Source organism: Dama dama, chromosome 30, assembly GCF_033118175.1.
Source record: "Dama dama isolate Ldn47 chromosome 30, ASM3311817v1, whole genome shotgun sequence".
Lineage (NCBI taxonomy): Eukaryota > Metazoa > Chordata > Mammalia > Artiodactyla > Cervidae > Dama > Dama dama.
The window spans coordinates 78258763-78279385 of NC_083710.1; the positions used below are offsets into that span (position 1 = coordinate 78258763).

General features: G+C 37.7%; 1 protein-coding gene across 1 annotated transcript in view; it reads left to right on the top strand.

Moving 5' to 3' along the window:
• The window catches only part of IPO5 (importin 5), a 39439-nt gene that overhangs the window by 4326 nt on the left and 14490 nt on the right, over positions 1-20623 (top strand). The window contains exons 2-13 of the mRNA XM_061133434.1: positions 2044-2124; positions 4475-4667; positions 6505-6607; positions 7699-7795; positions 8012-8116; positions 10108-10230; positions 10316-10436; positions 12459-12546; positions 14371-14477; positions 19036-19160; positions 19254-19343; positions 19425-19598. Coding sequence (XP_060989417.1) covers positions 2044-2124; positions 4475-4667; positions 6505-6607; positions 7699-7795; positions 8012-8116; positions 10108-10230; positions 10316-10436; positions 12459-12546; positions 14371-14477; positions 19036-19160; positions 19254-19343; positions 19425-19598 — 1407 coding nt within the window. The remainder of the gene's footprint in view (positions 1-2043; positions 2125-4474; positions 4668-6504; positions 6608-7698; positions 7796-8011; positions 8117-10107; positions 10231-10315; positions 10437-12458; positions 12547-14370; positions 14478-19035; positions 19161-19253; positions 19344-19424; positions 19599-20623) is intronic.

The window sequence follows — 20623 nt, forward strand, 5'->3', positions numbered from 1 at the left end:
TTTTCCCCAGAACTTGATTTAGACCACTGAAAAGTTAAATGTTTATAGCATCTACAGGGCAACAGGGGCTAAGCTAGTGCAAGGAACAGAAAGATATTTTTATTGTACTGTGAGAGTTTGTTTAAATGAAAATAGCTTTACATGAATTACATCATTTCTGGATAAATCCAGACCCTCTTTTCTCCTCAGCCGTGAATGCTTTTGGTCACAGTTTTCAGCAGTGTTATGTTCTTATATGTTTATGTACTAGAGAGGAACTTGAGGTTATCAGAAGATTTTGTATTGTCTTTTCCTCAAAATGTGTTCTTCCCCAAATTCAGATATGTTTGAGAAGTTTGAAAACTGAATGGCACTGGTTTTTTAGGACAGTCGGGCTCCAGAGGTGAAACCCAGAGAGAGCATTCAGTGTCAGGGAGATTCGGGGTATGGTTAGTCTCAGAAGACCAGAGTTCTTTCCACTATTTATTGTCTGTGATATTGAGCCAGTTGTTTAACTTCTGAGCCTTTATTTCCTTATCTGTCAATATCCCAGGGTACCACAGAGCACTAGACAAATGGGAGATGTGGATTCAGAGAAGTCCAGTTTTCCTTTTCTGGTCTTCATCACTTCTGACTAGAAAGAAACTAGGTAAATTATAGGGCACAGAAGCTGTTAAAGTGCAGGCCAGCTCTTTAAATTTAGACTGCGGAGAAATTAATGTGTTATCTACATGTTATATACCCTTAAAGTGGACAGATGAGAATAGAATATTTACTAAGAGACTTCTTGGGGAAAACAATTCCAAGTGTTTTCCAATTAAAAGAATGATTTCTTTCCCACATTATTTGCATGCACATGAATCTATTTGTTGTTCAGTCGCTAAGTCATGTCCAACTCTTTGCAACCCCATGAATTGTAACCCGCCAGGCTTCTCTGTCCATGGGGATTTCCCAGGCAAGAATACTGGAGAGGGTTGCCATTTCCTTCTCTAGGGGATCTTCCCGACCCAGGGATCGAACCTGCATCTCCCACATTAGCAGGTGAATTCTTTACCACTGAGCCACCAGGGAAGTCCACATGAATCTATACCTCTCTTCAGTTTACTTCTGTAGGCATCATATACTTAGGTCTTACATTTTGATCCACTCTTAACAATCTACCTTTTAATTGGTGTCAGGTTTTGTTTTGTTTTGTTTTGAACTATTTTAACAGTTCGCTCTCATTATTTATGTTATTAACGGAAAAGGGAAGAAGTGTCCTGAGTTACAAAACCTAGATTTCTAGATCTATTAAAGTGATATTAAAGAAATGATACTAAGTTTTCAGGCCAACTTTCTCCTGACCTTTTGTTTATGTATGTAAAATGGTTTCAGTATAATCCTTGCTTGAAAGAAAATGTAGCATAAAGAATTTGAATACTTGCCCTTTCTCTGACTTGCGTCATCTGAGCTTATTTCTCTGGTGGTTATAATTGGTAATTTGAACCAGTTCTACATCATCTGATCAAAACAATGTTGACAAAATAAGCAGTTTTCCATGATGGAAGAGGATATTGAGTGAGCACTTACCTTTGCAGCATGGTAGCCCAAGTCCCATTGATCAATTTTTTGGTTCTCTTAGGCCTAGAGTTTTTGTTTTGTTTTGTTTCCTTTTAATTAACTTATTTATTTTAATTGGAGGCTAATTACTTTACAATATTGTAGTGGTTTTTGCCATACATTGTCATGAATCAGCCATGGGTGTACATGTGTCCCCCATCCGGAATCCCCCTCCCAGGCCTTGAGTTTTATTAATCAGAGGACCCTAAGATCCTGTACCTCAGAAAAATCTATTTAAGAAGGGTGGAAAGGATCTTAATTAAGTCACTTATTTGATATCTTCCCTTTCCTGGCCTGTCCAAAGTATGTTCTGTCACAGGAGAAAACTTTCACACCAGACCTAGAGTGGTGGACTCATCATGCATGAATCTTTGCTGCTGTTCCTTGTCATTTCCTTTCACTGATATACTCATGAAGTTTTCTAACATTATATTCTAACCTTTAATGTTTTTCCTTTTCATGTAGGAAACCTATGAGAATATTCCAGGCCAGTCGAAGATCACATTCCTTTTGCAAGCCATCAGAAATACAGCAGCTGCTGAGGAGGTACTTCTTTAATACCTGAGAAATGTGACTTTTTTTTTACAAACAAGTTGGGTATCAGATGGTGGTCAGAGTGGGTAATGCGAACTGTTGTTTACTGCATAGACATTACCAGAACCCTGAACTTCATTCGTTGTGAAAAGCTACTTGGAATGATAATTTTTGTAAATACTCTTGTTTTAAGAGTGAGGATTTCTTTTTTTCCATGTAAGATGGTGTATTATCCCAAATGTTTTCAAATTAATGGTTCTTAAATAATTACATAGAAATTATTAAATTTAAGTGATTTTTTAATAGCTATAAGATTTTTTCTTCCTAGGAACAGTTCATTCTAAAGGAGGAAATTGAGTTCAGTGTTTTAATGTGTTGCCAAATGAAAAAATACTTTTTGTCTTTGAAGTTTTTATGCTTAAGCTATCTCTGGATGGTGAATTTGTGCTACAGATGCGTATGAACAAGGACACACTTTGTTAGAATCCTTTAAAAATCATGACTTTTAGCAAATTATCTAGCTTCTGTACTAAATTCAAATTTATAGTTTGTTACTGCTCTTCTATTCGTTTAGCAGCCAGCTTTATCTTCTCAAAAGTAATATCCTTATATATAATGAATATTCATTGAATAGCCTCCCTCATGGAAAAGGCGTCAAAATACCCAAGTCTAAAAAACTTACTCCAAGTAAAAAACATGGCATTAGAATTTTGTAAAGTGATACTACTTTATTGCTAGTGGTCACATTAGATGTAAAATGCTTCTGTTAACACATGATGGAAATGAAGTCACACTCATCATCTTATAGTGTTACACCTGCCTTCTAGTAGGTCAGTTTAAGCTGGCAATTTAGTGCTTTCCAGAAACACTTAGGAAACACTATAAATGTGCCTCATTTTTTTAGAACAGGTGATAAAGGCACTTCTTCACCTTTGTAACGTACTGTTTTTCTTTAATTCAAAATAAATGTCAAATGTGAGGAACAAACATAGAAGTAACTTAAATCTCTAAAATAGTTGGCTGTTTTCATTCTTGAAGATCGGTGCAGGTTAGCTGTGAAATGTTTCAAGCCAAGAATAATATGAAAATTATTCAATTTTGTCTTTAAAAACCTATTTTGAACCCTCTTTAGATCCTACTTTGATTTATGAACTAGCCTCAGAACCTTCATAAGTCAGTGTATGTGTGTGAAGAATTGCACTAATTTTAACCATTGTTTAACTTTTCTGTGGGGCTTCCCTGGTAGCTTGGATGGTAAAGAATCTGCCTGCAGTGCTGGAGACCTGGGTTCTATCCCTGGGTTGGGAAGATCCCCTGGTGAAGGGAATGGCTACCCACTCCAATATTCTTGCCTGGACAATCCCCATGGACAGAGGAGCCTGGCGGGCTACAGTCCATGGGGTCGCAAAGAGTTAAAAATGACTGAGCAACTAAGCACTGCATAGCAACCTCTCTGAATCCTTTGTAGAGCATGAATTAAGTTTTGCTCTCTGCCAGAAGTGATTCAAGTAAGATCCAAATAATGGAAAAAGTGGCAAATTTCATTTTTATGGCTTCTTTTTGTTGTCACCGTATCAAAATAGTTACAGGGATCATGAGTACCCACGTCCAGAAAAAAAGAAGATGAAAAATTCAGTTTAATATTTTCAGTGGTTTACTGACTTATAATGATGAAATTTTAAAATGGCCTTTGTTTCAGCTTTCTTTTCATAATCAAGGAATATTATGTAGGAAATGCCAAATTTAAATACATTTTACAAATTTGAAAGTGGGTTAGTAATACACATGCTGAGATTAGTTAGTACTTTTTAGGTGTGGGGAACTTGTTATATTTACTTGCATGAATGAAATATAAAGACAAATGGATTTGATAGCATTTTATCTAAGAGGCTAATGAAAGGGTAATAATATAGTAAGATAGGCCAGGCTGGGAGCATAAGATTAAATAGGAAAGGTACCTTATATACTGGAATGAGAGCCAGATAGAGACATAAGAAAAGACTTATTATAGGGTTTTTGACTTATATTAAGATTTGCTTTTCTCCAAAGAGAATATTAAAAATAGAAATTAAAGACAGGTTCATCATTACCAAGATTCAAGGTATAATATGCTCAGGACTTTCCCTCAGTTATAAACAAACAGCTTTTTTGTGGCATTTTCTGTACAAAAGACTAATGTGATTAGAAAGATTTTTGTATTTTTTATGTATTTTACCTTTTTTTTTTTTTTTAAACAAAATGCTTTTGAAATGAACTGTAAAAATAGAATAGTGAAATATATCAATGGCAGTGTGAATGTAGTTTGTTGGAAATTTTTTCTCCAGTAAGACACCAGGTCATTAACAATGTTATCTATTTATAGGCTAGACAAATGGCTGCCGTTCTCCTAAGACGTCTTTTGTCCTCTGCATTTGATGAAGTCTATCCAACTCTTCCCTCTGATGTTCAGACTGCCATCAAGAGTGAGCTACTGATGATTATTCAAATGGAAACACAGTCTAGCATGAGGAAAAAAATTTGTGATATTGCTGCTGAACTGGCCAGGAATTTAATAGGTGTGTATGCAAATACATTTATCATTATGTTACAGAAGAAAGTGAGTACATATATATATATATATATATATATATATATATTTTTTTTTTTTTAGTGGAATCTTAGAGGAAGAGTCACAAGTACTTGAGTATCATTTATTCTGTTGGAAATGAGAGTGATTGTGGATTTTGCATTTAAAGCGAAACATTACAGATGTTGTGAAATGCAGATATAATTCTTACCTCTTGATCTTCAAAACCATTTCTCTATAGAGAAATAATTTTCTAGTTTCCTTTACAATTGTCAGTTTTATCTTCCTCTTAATCTGTAGTTTTGAAAGTGTAGTCTAACTTACAAACCTGCCAGTAGAAGTAGAAATCATGAACTCCAGGTGATTTTGTGCTGTTATATTTGTGTTTATAAATTAAGCACATGTGTTTATTATACTATTATAGTTTGTTATTCAGTACCACAGAATATTTTTAGAAATTAGGTTAAAAGATGTAAGAATGCATTTTATCAGCAGCCAGAACTTCTTTTGGTCACACTTAAAACAGTAGTAGTATAATTGGATATGCTGTTAACTTGCTTTTTTTTTTTACAGAATCATCATAAACTCCGTTCACTTAGGTGGTATTTTTAAAGGTTGAAAAGAATAATTCACTAAGATAAGGCTAACTTAGAGAATATTTTTAGTTGTGCTTAGTAAATTATGACATGACTTTTTAAATCTCCTTTCCTGGTGGCTCAGTGGTAAAGAATCCGCCTGCAGTGCAGGAGATGCAGATTTGATCCCTGGGTCAGATCAGAAAGATCCGCTAGAGAAGGAAATGGTAACCCACTCCAGTATTCTTGGCTTGGGAAATGCCATGGGCAGAGCAGCCTGGAGGGCTGCAGTACATGGGGTCGCAAAGGAGTCAGAGGTGCCTGAGCAGCTAAGCCATTGCCACTAGTAATGCATATGTTCAACTGACTGATACAGCCAGCTCTTAATAATTAATAGGAAGTGTGTTAAGTTTTTAAGTAAGTTCTAAACCCACAGAAACTTGAATTTTTAAGTAACTTGGGAAGTTCTGTTTTCAAGTTTTTTTAAGTTTGCAGATGAAATTTTTATAGGTTACATCACTCCTAACTCAGAATCACTTAATAATGGAAAAAGTGCTGTCTCCATAAATTTTTTGTCATCACACTTCTCCTTTCAGAGAAGTTCAGCAAATGTGGGGGCAATTTTTTAAAAAGAAAAATTGCATAACTTGTCTATATTCTCTGTAACTCCTAAGTTCTTTGTGACAGTAAAACCAACAAGACTTAACTGGTTCAGTAGATTTTTGTGGTTCATTTTTATCGCAAGGTATCACAAAAATCTGTGTTATGAAATCTTGTTAAAAATGTCAACACATTGATAACATCCTGTAGCACTTAAAACTGCAAAGCGTGAGCAGTGCTCTGGGATTCCCACTCTGCAGTTTGTAAGTAATAAGTATTTTGGTTTCAAGACTTGTTATCATATATTAACTTTGCCTACTTTTTAGGCTCTTTAATAGCAATAGTATGTGTGAAATATTCAACTAGTCACATAGTCAAAGTGTGCTTTCTTTTCTCCAAATCCCCCTCCTGAGAAATAACCACCACTAATATCTGTGCTTCTGTAACTCAAGATTTACACAATTGTTTTTTACTAGATTATAATGCCATTTTATGGTTGAAGGACTTGATTTCATTAAAATTTTTGTAAAAACAGAGCAAGCGATATTTTCTATAGCCACGTATTTTGAATGAGGCTTATGAAATGAATTCACCATCAGTATTTTGAAGTTCTAATTTTCACACCTTATGCCTGGATTTCTTTACTTTTAGATGAGGATGGCAACAATCAATGGCCTGAAGGTTTGAAGTTCCTTTTTGACTCCGTCAGCTCTCAAAATATGGGACTTCGAGAAGCTGCCCTTCATATTTTCTGGTATATACATTGGTCTTATATGTTTGGAAAAATTTAATGTTATGAGTGCCTGAAGTGCAATTTAATTGATTGTTTTACTCTAGTTTAACTTTTAAGCCTTAAAGAATGCCTCTAGATAACCTTTGTACTTTTGTTGGAAGCAAAATTGGAAAGAACAAAGCTTTTCATTTTATATTATGAATCTTTGTTATATAAGGATTCTCTGCAATTTTTATTTCTTTCCTTTGTCCTTTATGATTCTGAAAAAATTTCTGGGACAGTTTCTTCTTCAGGAGATTAACAGTACCAGCTGTAACTTTTAGAAAGCCATTCTAATATTGGCATCTGAAAGAAAAGAAAATGGTGGTGAACCCCCACTGTCCTCTGGGTCTTCTGTGACCAAGCTTTATAAAAATGTATTATTTTAATTACCTCATTTATAAGCAGATGATCTAAGTTTAGGATTAAATGATTGTCTGCATTTAAAAAATTTGACCCACTGTACAGTTCTGCATTTAAAATAATATACAATTGAATTTATAACTTAGCAAGATCATATACATTTTTTTTTTTAATGAGATCTACCTTGACCCTCTAAAGAAGGGTAGATATTACACCATTTTCTACTTTAGTTGTCAAATGTATCTTGTTTCTATCAAAGGTTCAAACTGGAGAATTAAGTAAAGATATTCAGTTTAATTATTTACCAAATTTAAAATAGAGCAGAACATGGACTGCCTGGAAAGCAAGACTGGGAGCAGCTTCTGAGCGTGGTTAGTACAGTTACCCCTGAACCCCTGTGCCTCGCTCTTGTCCCGTCGTGCACCCCAGATCAGCTTCCTGCTGAGACAGCAGTAAGGGTAAAACAGAGACTTTGGGCGGGTGTGCGCCTGAGTCCCCTCTTCTCCCAGTCTGATCTCCTCTGCTGCGTTTGTTTCCGTTCACCTGAGCCCAGAGTAGAATTGCTTGGAGGTCGGGAAGGTGATGTCCACCCTTAGGGATTAATGTAAACTTTTTGAGTCATGTAAGTAAACATAGAATTAGATGTTCTAGCTGACACCTTCCTAAGATATAACATAGTTTTTAAAGGATGTTTTCTATCATTGTTTCAGGAACTTCCCAGGAATTTTTGGGAATCAGCAGCAGCACTATTTAGATGTCATCAAACGGATGTTAGTTCAGTGCATGCAAGATCAGGAACATCCATCGGTGAGTAATTTCCATTCCATTAATGTTAACACATAATTTAATACAGCATCTGACTTGTGAAAGAAATCTATGTGTTTGGAGATTGTCTTGGTTCTTATACTTGAAATAAATACTAGTTATGCTGATAAAGAAAATTTCATCTTGTGGAAGAAAACTTGAATTTGCACATCTATCAGAAATGTCTCATGTTTGGCATTTGTCCTGTCTTCATTGTAGATCCGAACATTATCTGCTAGAGCTACTGCTGCGTTTATACTTGCCAATGAGCATAATGTTGCTCTGTTCAAGCATTTTGCAGACTTGTTACCCGGTTTCTTACAGGTAAGAAAATAGTTTAGGTGATAATTATATCCTTAACTAGTTTTCTGTTGCTTAAATTCTCATCAGAGTTCTGTATTGCATTCATTTATTCATTAAATATTTATTGCCTGCTGTGTGCCAGCTAAGGATACAGCAGTGAACAAAACATGCACTCTTAATATTTTTTGCCTTTGACATACCTTGGGTCTCTTCGTTTCAAATTTTTTCTTTAAGGCAAATGATAATAAGCAACGTATGCTTATTATTGAGTATATAATCACAGTAGGTTATTTCTGTTCGAATAACTAAATAACCTATGAAATGCCCGTTTTACAGGAGAAGCTAAGGAGGGGATAAGAAACTTGCCCGAGGTCACCGTGTTGAGTGGTGCGTGGTGGAGTCATGCATATCTGAAACCCAGATTGGACCACAGTCTTTACTGTTAAATACAGGGCTTGTGACAGTTTGTGTCACAGAGTAATTTTCTAGTTAAACATTATTGGAATCCAAGGATAAGTTATTATTTTAAGGACATCTGCCCCAATGAGAGAGTAAAATAAACTTGGGGAAGTTAGAGTAATTGGTCTCAACCTTGTCAGACTTCAAACCTCCTTTTATAACAAGTATTTTGTAATTTTCCATATTCTCTCTTAAAATGAAATGCATGGTAACAGCTTATGTACGCACATAAGTTTTTAAAATATCAACGTATGGTTGTAAGTGGATATGAAGGAAAAAGAAAGTAATGTCTAGTAAAATGACATGCTTTTCCACATATAAATGCTAGGGCCTGACCCAACAAAGACCTACGAGACTAGGTGATTTCTACACGGTCTATATGAATGCAGTAGCTAAAAATGTGGACTGATACAGAGATATCGTTGGCAATTTGAACACCATGATTTCTGTTACTGTTGGTGTTTTGAACTGGTGATTTCTAGAAAAGGTACAGTTCTGGATGAAACAAAATATGTGTCCCTTCTTTATTTGTACAGTATCTGCATTAGAGGGAAGAAATATATCATGGTACATTAAAACCAGGCAAAAAGGAATTTGTGAGTTAGGGTCTAGGTTGAGACCACTATAAATGAGTTTTTTATATATATGTTTGACATAATCATGTAAAGATGCAGGATAAGAAGGTCAAATTAATTCCTCATAAGCGTTTGTGTCACAGGTGTGGGACATCTAGTACCCCAGCCTTTCCATGTCCTCAATCTTGTGACAACCGAAAAAACACCTCCTGAGAGAGAGAGTGCCCTGCTGAGGGCCGGGTTAGAGAGGGTAAGGGGAACTGAGACTAGAATATTCATATGTGATGGAGTTACTGCCAGGACTTAGTAGAAACTTCTTTTCCCATGATATTAAGCTGAAAAGATGGTTTAGTCAATGACAAAACATTAGCTGATGAAACATTCTATTGTTTTATATTACCAACACATCTTGACTTACTATTTAATTTCATATTTTCCTTGTCTGAATTTAGAGTTAAGTTAAAATGTTAACCAGAACTTCTAGGAGTTATGACTGTGATATAGGCAAACGTAGATACAGAATGCTACATTAAAATTCCGCAGTGACTGAATTTGTCATTAAAGAGAAATTCAGTAATACTGGACACTTTAAATATATCATAGGATCTAGTATTTCCTATCTGTGTGAACATTGGAAGGACAGAGAAAAAGAGATTCCTTCTGGTTATGAAAACACTTCCTTGCCGGTCTTAAGTTTTATTGTTGTGGTTATTGGAGATTGACTGGTTTTAATTTTGACTTAGGTTTAAATGTTAATATTATACGTTTCTAGTTAGCATTAGACTAGAGGAAAATATGTATGTAGTTGTAGGTAGAACATCTGCATAATGTTGATTGCAAAGTTATTTAGTGAAAAACAGTACGCTAGTGTTTCTCTGTTGTCCTTGCCTCTTAATATTCTGGCTAATGAGGCATCATAAAGTGACTGTTGAACACAGACCTTTTTTTTTTTTTTTTAATCTACTTCATCTTTTCCAGGCTGTAAACGACTCCTGCTACCAGAATGATGATTCAGTCCTAAAATCCCTTGTTGAGATTGCAGACACAGTTCCAAAGTATTTACGTCCTCATTTGGAAGCCACTTTACAGCTGAGTCTAAAGGTAAATTAAATACTGCAGTGAATGTTCTGTTTCTTGTTTTCAATGAATCAACTACTAAATGTGTACAAATATATCTTCTTTGTAGTTGTGTGGAGACACTGGCCTCAATAACATGCAGCGCCAGCTTGCCCTGGAAGTAATCGTGACCCTCTCTGAGACTGCAGCTGCTATGTTGAGAAAACATACCAATATTGTTGCACAGACAAGTAAGTCAAAAGTCTTAATAGGTTGTTTAAAGGTGGCAAAATTGTCAGATAGGTTTGCTGAGAGTTGTGCAAGGCCACAGATTTATTGGAAGAGTGAACGTCCTTTCAAACCCAGGTGAATCCATGGAAATGCACCAATACATTCTTAACTGCACAGGCCCGATGTAATGGCCATGGTCCAGCACCCGAAACCTCAGTGTAGCAAGCATGGTTTATCACACTTGGAAATAAAAGATGTGTAAGACTTCTGGGGAGAATTGGGTGACACATTGAAAGACTAATAAGAGAACCCAGTGTCAGTACCCTTCAAATTAACCTACAAATTCAGAATAATTTCAACCACAAATTATAATAGAATTGGTCATGATAAGGTAGAGTCTAATGTAGGGCCTGGAGTAGCCAAGACAATTTTGATGACTAAAGCACAGGTCTTGCCTATCAGCTGTGAAGACTTAGAGTTTGTTGATGGTGCAGCTATAGACAGATGAATCAGATGGGACAAAGTGGCCCAGGAGCAGATCCACTCACGTGGAAACAAACTGAACTTTGATAATTCATCAAAGATAGTTGGCACGACTGTTTTCTATAGGGAAAACATACTAGAACCTCAATTTTCAGCTGATTAGGCATGAAATAATACAGATACATTTTACATGTAAAGCTTAATAGTAGTGATTTTTTTTTTAAAGACAGAGTCAAAACCATAAGTGCAAAACATTGCTAAATTTGTACTAAAACAATTTTTTGACCAACCAAATACACCATAAGTGAGATCAAAAGATAAACTAGACTGGAAGAAAGTAGTTGAGTGCATACATCAACAAAAAGTTTTGGTGTGCGGAAAACAGTGGTTGGAAACAGGAAATTCACAAAAGATAGAGCTGTTGAACACTGCTCAGTCTCAATAAACACAAGTGTAATTAATTGTCAAATACCAGTTGTCAGGAAGTTTGACACTGTCAAATGTTGACTGATGAAGGGTGTGGAGCAGAGAGGACTCACAGGACCATGTCACACCTGTGACGTAAGACAGGCCGCCTTTTGAGCTTCCCATAGGAATTAAGTTTATGGTGCCACTATGGAGAGTGTGTGAGTGGGTTCTAGTGATAAAGATACTTGTAACAGTTTCAAATACAGAAAGAGAGAGGAAAGATTTATTTGTCCTGGGTTGTATAGACTGGGTTTAATATCTGTTATCTTCCTTTTCCCAATGCCCTGAACTCTCTCTTGTCAAGGAGATGTATGTATCTCTTCAAACCACATTTTGTAATGTCCACCGACAGGTTTATGTAATGGAATGCTGTGAAGCAATTCAAGTGAAATCCATGTGTCTTGAGAAAAAAGCAAGTTGCCAAAGGATATATGTACCATTTATTATATTAAAAAAAAAAAACCTTTGGATAGTACTATATGTTATACGTAGATAGAGAAAACTGTAGTTCAAGTGTAAAAAAGAAAAAAAGTTTGGTAGTGAAAAACATTGATTTTATTACGGTCTGTCTTCTGTGAGGGAGGAAAAAAACGTAACAGGACTTGGAAATTTTGACTTTTCTCCTTAATGTTGACTTCTTAAAAAGAACCAAATCTAAAGCCAGGGTGATGAAAAAAGTGAAACTATAACAAGCCACCCCCACTCCAGTACTCTTGCCTGGAAAATCCCATGGACGAAGGAGCCTGGTAGGCTGCGGTCCATGGGGTCACTGAGAGTCGGACACAACTGAGTGACTTCACGTTCACGCATTGGAGAAGGAAATGGCAACCCACTCCAGTGTTCTTGCCTGGAGAATCCCAGGGACGGGGGAGCCTGGTGGGTAGCCATCTATGGGGTCGCACAGAGTCGGACACGACTGAAGTGACTTAGCAGCATAATAAGCCACATGTGGGGAGCACAGACAAATTAGTTTTTTTGTTTTACTCTTAGAGAGTAAGTCCTTTGTGTTTTACTTCTTAAAATTCTTGTTGGTGACATTGACAAAATCAAAGCGTAATGGTCTTTGGGTATGAAGTAGTTCTTCTCTTTAGTTCCGCAGATGTTAGCCATGATGGTTGACCTTGAAGAGGATGAAGACTGGGCAAATGCAGATGAACTGGAAGATGATGACTTTGATAGGTAATCACACACACCAAACACTGTACGAAGGTTCCCTGACGGGACAGAGCAAGGCCAGGTGCGGTGAGAGCTTACGGTTACAAGGTCTGTCTCTTCCCCACGTGGTGTTCTATAAATCTGAGGTTAAGCCTTTAAATTCGAAACGTGGGACATTTAGGCTTTCTCCATTGTGTGTTTTCCTGTATCAAATTTTGTAGATATTTATTTTTAGTGAAGTAGCTATCTTTTCTACCCCATCTTACTCTAAACTGTAAAGAGTATCTTCTGAAATATATATGAAGGAGCTCTATTGTGGTAAGTACCTTTGTATATGTGTTGACCTTAACTTATAATATCTGTTTCAGCAAATTCCCTGTGTTTTCCTCATATAATGCAATTTAACTGTAGAATGGAAAAGGGGCAATGATGGTGAGATTTATACACTGGATGATGGTAACACTGAAATTACTATTTTACTTGTTTCGACTCAGAAGGCACCCATGAATACAGATTCCTATGGAAAAGTCCCCAAAATGTATATTCACTGTGAAATAGTGAAAATGGCCCCTTACATATGTATGAAACATAGCACTTCAAAGCTGCCATTTTATCCTTTCAGTGGGCCTAAAGATTTAGTATTATTTTAAGTGCAGAAATAGAGAGGAAGGATTAAGTGATTTGTCCAGGGCTTATGGCCAGTTAGTAGACCGGACTTAAAACCAGTTCTCTTACTCTTCCCAGGACATCAGACTGCCTAACCTCCTTTTCTTAAAAAGAACTGAAATTATTTCCCTGAAAGATGGGTAGTCAGTGTAAGCTACTTTTACAGATATAATTAAAGACATTCGACTTCGAGAACATATGGTATATTTTTGAAGCTTGATCCTGTTATTAGAAATGACTGACTTTTGGCCTGAATACCCTAGAGAAGTATATGAAAATAACCCTTGACTGGAAACGCCTAAATAGGACTGAAGAGGCGACTGGGCTCTGATCAGGTTTCCTTGTCGTGGTTCAATTACCATGATGTGTTGCTACCTGGCTTTTAATTTGCCCTGTAAAAGGTGTATGTGGTGTTAAGAAGCTATTTTTTCCTGAACTAGATGAATAAGATTTTATCTCTGAGTAAGTAGGACATAAATACATTTTCAAGGTCAGGCTAAGTCTTAAGAGCCTGTTTTCAAGGTCATAGTGTCGTCTTTCTGGTCTTGCCTTCACAGAGCAGTTAGAGGTCATGTACGTGGCAGCTGCTAATCTTGAGGTTCTAAAACAGAATGAATGTGCAAAGGCATTAGTGCCCAAATTTCTTCAGTTTTCAGTGAAAAAACTAGAATTGAGTTTCACTTACGCATGATATTTTGCAGGGCAGGTTGCACCCCTTTAAAGATGAATAAGCAAAAAAATAAATAAATAAATAAATAAAGATGAATAAGCTCCCAGTTTAGAGAAAAATCACATAGAGGCTCAGCACCCTTTTCTGTTTTCTGTGTTCTGATAAGTTTGAAGACTGTATTTCCAGGAAATGTGATTCAGAGGCTCTCCTAAAACACTGCTGATCCCTCTGAGTCTTCAGTGTCAGAAGCTAAGTTTTAACTTAGCTGAGTTGGGGACAGAGGGAAGTCGTGAAAGATCAGATTCAGACATAAGACTTTGAAACTATTAATGAGGCATAATAAAAATTTTATTCCCCCCCTTTTAAATTCTAGACTTTTTAACCCACAACTTCACTACATATATTAGAAAATACTACTCAAGCTATGCTTCTTCAGCCTCAGTTTAAAAACATGTCCATGTTTGTCCTGTTCTTACCTGTTGCATATGTTGATTGCATGGTTCTCCGTGTAGCAATGCGGTTGCTGGTGAGAGTGCTCTGGACCGGATGGCTTGTGGACTTGGTGGAAAGCTCGTCCTGCCGATGATCAAAGAACACATTATGCAGATGCTTCAGAACCGTAAGCTGTTACCTCTTTGAAATGCTGGAATAGTGGAGCTTGGCATAGACTGTGTCTGAAAGTCAGTCTGCCTTTTTTTATATTCTCTGTTCAACCTACTTCTCATATTGATAAAATACTACTTGGTCATCTTTAGAAGCACTCAGTCTTATGGTAAAGAATGTTTTTTCCTCAATACAGCAGCTATTACTCTATTCTCCCTCCTCAGAATTAGCTTTGGTATATAGGGAACAGTTTTTAATTCTAGGAAATATTGAGTTTTACTCCCTACTCAGAAATACCTAAGTTTGAATTTAATTCACCAGTATTTGCAATGTTTATGAAATATTAGTGTATTTGATTTAGTCTTCCTTCATCTAATATCTTTTATTTAAAAAAAAAAAAATGCCTGGTACAAATCAGAGGAGAAGCCATGTCTGTATCTGTTTTTATATTCTAACAAATACTTGGTCACTTACTAGCCTTGAACCGTGTAATTTTTTCTCATTAAGAAAAATTGTCATTTTTGTGTTTTATATTACAAAGTTAATGTGCTTGACATTTTTTAAAAAGTTCAAATCCGAAATGTGTAAACTGAAAGCCCTTAACTGAGATTCAGAGGTGCTCGCTGTTAACTGCTCTCTGAGACTTGAGTCTCTGTCCTCATTATGCATATAGGCAGCTGTGTTTAACGTGAATGAAGCACCCAGACCCCACGCTTCCGGTAGCTTCTGCCCCACCGTGTATCCTGTCACCACGTGATAACCTCCCATTTGTTTAACAGCCACATAGCATTGCACAGTTCCCCATTAAACCGTACAGTTTTGTTGGTAACAAATAATGCCACTGCACACAGTTAGAGAAGTCCTGGCTTACCTGTATTAACATATATGTTTGTAGTATACATTGCAGGAGACAGACTTGAGGGTCCAGCCTTTGATTCTGGGTCTTCATAACAGCTTCATACCAGCCCTTCTGTTTTGTATTATGTAGGTCCTCCTTATGCTATAAAGCTCTTACTTATCCTAAAAGGGCACTGTCCAAAACCATTGTTTTTTTAGGATGATGGTGATTTTACATCTGGGTCTTGAACAATAGCTTCCCCTTTTATTACCCCTAAATTTTGAAGGATTTTTCCCCAAACAGAGACAGCATCACAGGCTGATCAACCTGTAAGAGCTAGTAGACAGAGTCTAGCTTTTCCATTTTAAGATGAAGAACGTAAAGGCCAGAGATGGGAAAGTTTGCACAAGGTCACCCATTGTCATGTTGCACACTGCTTAGTGCCAGTCTTCAAATATATTGTGGACCTGCTTATTTGCAGTTAAAGAATTTGATTGTAAGTTTCTGCTACAATATTAGCTGGCTGCAGAAGGCTTCACATGTATTACAGTGAACTCGCATGTATTCACAGTAAGGCAGTGAACTCTTAGTAAGGATTTGCTGTTGTTAAATGTGTAGCTTGGAGCAAGTCTGGACCTTTGGTTTTCTTGTTTGTGGGGAAAAAAAAATAGGGTCTTCCCATGGAATTAGGATCCAAAAGTGTATTTAGTGTTAATACTACATGTGAGAAGGAAATGGCAACCCACTCTGGTATTCTTGCCTGGAAAATCCCATGGACAGAGGAGTCTGGTGGGCTGCAGTCCCCGGGGTCACCAAGAGTCGAGCATGACTGAGCAACTACCGCTTCACTACATGTGAAAGGAGTGTTAAAAATGACAAACAGTACTTTTTCTCTAGCAACTTAACATCTCAGTTCAGTTCATGACACTCAGTCATGTCCGATTCTTTGCAACCCCATGAACTGCAGCACGCCAGGCCTCCCTGTCCATCACCAACTCCCGGAATTCACCCAAAGTCATGTCCATTGAGTCGGTGATGCCATCCAACCATCCTCATCCTCTGTCGTCCCCTTCTCCTCCAGACCTCAGTCTTTTCCAGCATCAGGGTCTTTTCCAATGAGTCAGCTCTTCACATCAGGTGGCCAAAGTATTAGAGTTTCAGCTTCAACATCAGTCCTTCCAATGAAAACCCAGGACTGAGTTCCTTTAGGATGGACTGGTTGAATCTCCTTGCAGTCCAAGGGACTCTCAAGAGTCTCCTCCAACACCACAGTTCAACAGTATCAACTTAACATCTTCCCCACTGTAGTTTAATTTTTTTTGTTTGTTTATTTTCTTTTTGGCTGTGCTGGGTCTTCACTCCTGTGTGGACCTCTCTCTGGTTTCAGAGAGAGGGATCTGCTCTCTAGTTGTGGAGCACGGACTCGAAGATGCTTGGGATTAACAGTTGTGGCTCCCAGGCTCCAGGACACAAGCTGAATACTTGTGGCACGGGCTTAGTTGCTCTGCGACATGTGGTATCTTCCCGGATCAGGGATCGAATCCTTGTCTCCCCATTGGCAGACGGAGCCACTGAGCCACCAGGGAAGCCCTTGTTTTTTTCTTGCAATGATAAACAGCAATTTTTTTAAATCTTAAAATTCAAAGCAGGAAGACCATTTTCACATCCCAGTACCATCCCATCACATTTGCCGAATATACTTCCAGGAACTCTGCCCATTGAGAATATATGAGACATACTTTTTTAAATGTCCAAACCAAATATAGACGTCTTTCTATTTCAATATTTGTTGCATTAAAGTTTTTTCCTTTACTATTTATTTTTGTTTGAGTTACAATTGACATAACAATATATAGGTTTCAGATTTATAGCATGGTGATTCCAGTATTTGTATACATTGCAAAATGACCACCACAGTGTAAGTCCAGATTAGTATCTGATATTGGTTTCTTAAGATTCTTATTCCTCGGTTGAGAAATTCTGGCTTAATAGTATAGTGATAACTGAACCACATTTAAAGCGTGTATATAATAATGTTATCATAAATAATAAAGTTTTAATGTTTTACAAATCATTTAGCAATTTTTCAGAAAAATTAGTTACAACAGACATCTTTACATGAGTTTTGGGCTCCCCAAAGGGAAGAATTAAGTCTGATCTCTAATTTAGGATTTTCTTTGACAACTTAGTTAGCTCTTACCCCAGCAGTTCTCAAACTTTATAATCTCAGGACCCATTTACAAGTGAGGATCTCCGAGTGCTTTTGATTTTTGGTTTTTTTATATGAACATTTGCTCCCCTTTATAATAATGGTGAGAGCATTTTTTTCATTGAATATAGTTAATTTACAATGTGTTAGTTCCAAGTGTACAGCAAAGTGAATCAGTTATACATATCTATCTATCTATATATCTGTATCTCTACTTTAAGATTCTTTTCCTGTATAGGTCATTGTAGAGGCGAGTCGAGTTCCCTGTGCTATAGAGTAGGTCCTTATAACTATTTTATGTATAAGTGTTAGTCGCTCAGTCGTGCCCGACTCTTTGCGACCCCATGGACTGCAGCCCACGAGGCTCCTCTGTTCATGAGATTTTCCAGGCAAGGATACTGGAGTGGGTTGCCACTTCCTTCCCCAGGATTTTATGTATAGTGGTATGTATATGTCAAGCCCCCCGTCTCCCAATTTATCCTTCCGCCTCCACCTGGTAACCATAGGTTTGTTTTCTACAACCGTGACCCAGAGTGCTTTTGTAAAACTGTGACATGTTAACAGAAATGACATCTTTCATGAAAAATAATTCTCTTTTCCAAGACAAACAGGAAAATATTAGAATGTCTTTTTTTGGCGGGGGGACATTTTTGCAAATATCTTAGGTAAAACTGAATTCTTATGTCTGCCTCTGGATTGATTTTCTTGATATTTCACATATACTGTAATCCTGAGAATACTCTCTGTACTCTCAAAATGAGAGTGAAAGAATAATGTTATTAGGAGAATGATTTTGACCTCGGGAACCCCAGGGCTGAGTCTCAGGAAATCCCAGGGTTCTTGAACCCCACTTGGAGAAGCATTGCTGTACAGGCTTCTACATTGAGGGGTATCTTCCTTTGTTCCACACGGAAGTTAAAGCAGCCTTAAAGTGACGATAATATAGTAAAAACAAATATTTAGAAATGAGAGTCAAGGAAATTATGTAGAATACGATATGAAGTCCAGTAAAATAAACATTGGTTTAGTTAATATTCCCTTAACCTAAAAGCAAATAGCCATTATTAATGTTAGAATACAGGTAAGGTTCATTCATACTCATTTACCATATTATTAAATAAAAATTTTTCGAAAGCAACATCTCTTCTCCTTGGCTTTATTTCTTTTTAGAGAAATATGACTGTGGAGATCATTACATCTCTGTTCAACGAAGGGCAGTATGTGACACAGAAAATCCATATAGTCATTTCCCATAGTCAATCTGAGGGGGAATGTGTCTTATTTTTAGGTGGTTGGTATAAATACTGACAAGCTCTTTGCCACCACGTTGCCTTTTTAACTTTCGGAGTAGAAATGCTTGTGTGACGTAACCGCTGTGACAATGAAGTAATACAGTCAGGCACTTTTTCTGTTTTCCTACTTAATAGCCATGTATAACCGTATTTTGTTACTGTCATACTCCTGATGACCGGAAAGCCCTGTCGGGAGTGCCTAATCGCTCTTCCCCCCCATGTAACTGTTCTACAGCTGACTGGAAGTACCGGCATGCAGGGCTTATGGCCTTGTCCGCCATTGGGGAAGGATGCCACCAGCAGATGGAGGGGATTCTCAATGAGATAGTAAATTTTGTTCTGCTTTTTCTTCAGGATCCTGTAAGTACCAGTAAATGTTCGATTTGTTAATATATTGCCATGGTTTCGCAGGGGACCCTGTTGCCTTTACTAACACACGGGCTCCTCTTCCAGCATCCCAGGGTAAGGTATGCGGCTTGTAATGCTGTGGGACAGATGGCTACCGACTTTGCACCTGGCTTCCAGAAGAAATTCCATGAGAAGGTAAGTAATGAGTCTGCAGACACTGAAAAACTCCGAGAAGAGGGCTGGCGTTTGAAAAGCCTGTGTGATTTCATTTCACAGGTGATTGCAGCACTGCTGCAGACCATGGAAGACCAGGGCAATCAGCGTGTCCAGGCTCACGCCGCCGCTGCTCTCATCAACTTCACAGAGGACTGTCCCAAGTCACTGCTTATTCCGTACTTAGACAGTTTGGTGAAGCATCTGCATTCCATCATGGTCCTTAAACTTCAAGAGGTAAGTTTTACTGTCTTTTAAGCTCTCTGTTTGGCTGGTAATAGGGGAAATCGGAGGGAAAGGTGATTCTGAAAGAGACTTCTCAGGAAATGTTAGCAGTTTCTGCCACTTTGAATTTAAAAAGATGAAAGAGAAGGAAGCAAAAAGTGCTGACCACTCTCTTAACCTGAATGACAGACATAGAGAAGATGTGAAAAAAGGATATCCTTAACATGTTGAATTCTTAAAATAAGGCCTGGCCATCCAAATAGAAGATGGTTTATAGTTTACAGCTTAAGTAAGAGGCAACCTAAAAACACGTGAATAATGTCAGTGCAGCAGCATGAGAAAGACAGGATGCAGGTAAGACAGGCAAAAACAGAAACCTGGTTTGTTATCAAGTAGAATGACATGAAATTTCTGCTATAAGATAAAAAGGACACACAAAATAAAAGCCTTTTAACTCGAATATTCAGCAAACATAAAGTTACTGTCAAATTGCTATAAAAATTTTTATAAACACTCAGTGTCTGTCCTTTGGCTCATGATGAACTGGTAACAGTTGGTAAACCACACTTCACCTACCCTGGTCTAAAGGAGAGCAGAGAGGAAGACAGGAAAGTACAAGGTCCCGGAAGGCAGAGAAGGGCTTTGAGGCAGAGGATGGGCACTCGGTATACTGTGATAGCAAACTAAGAGCATGGTACAGGAACATGAGTGTACATGAGGACGGGGAGGTGGTCGAGCTGAGGGCAGATCAGTTAGGTTAAATCGGGAATAGATGCATCAGATAGGACATGAGAGTAGATCAGGGTAAAGGGCTGAAGTGTGCAGGGTGGCTCTGTATGACCCAGCCCCCACGGGACCCACGCGTGAGGTGCAGACTGAAGGGGGGGCTGCTGAGATGGCCTGGGGGGGAGGCTCGTGTGTGTGAGAAGAGCTTTGAGGAGAGAGAGTAGCCAGGGAAGAAGGATGTTGCCGTGGGATCACAGGCCGGTCATGACGTTAACCGCAGAGTAGATGCGAGCTGCCAAAGGAAGGCGTGA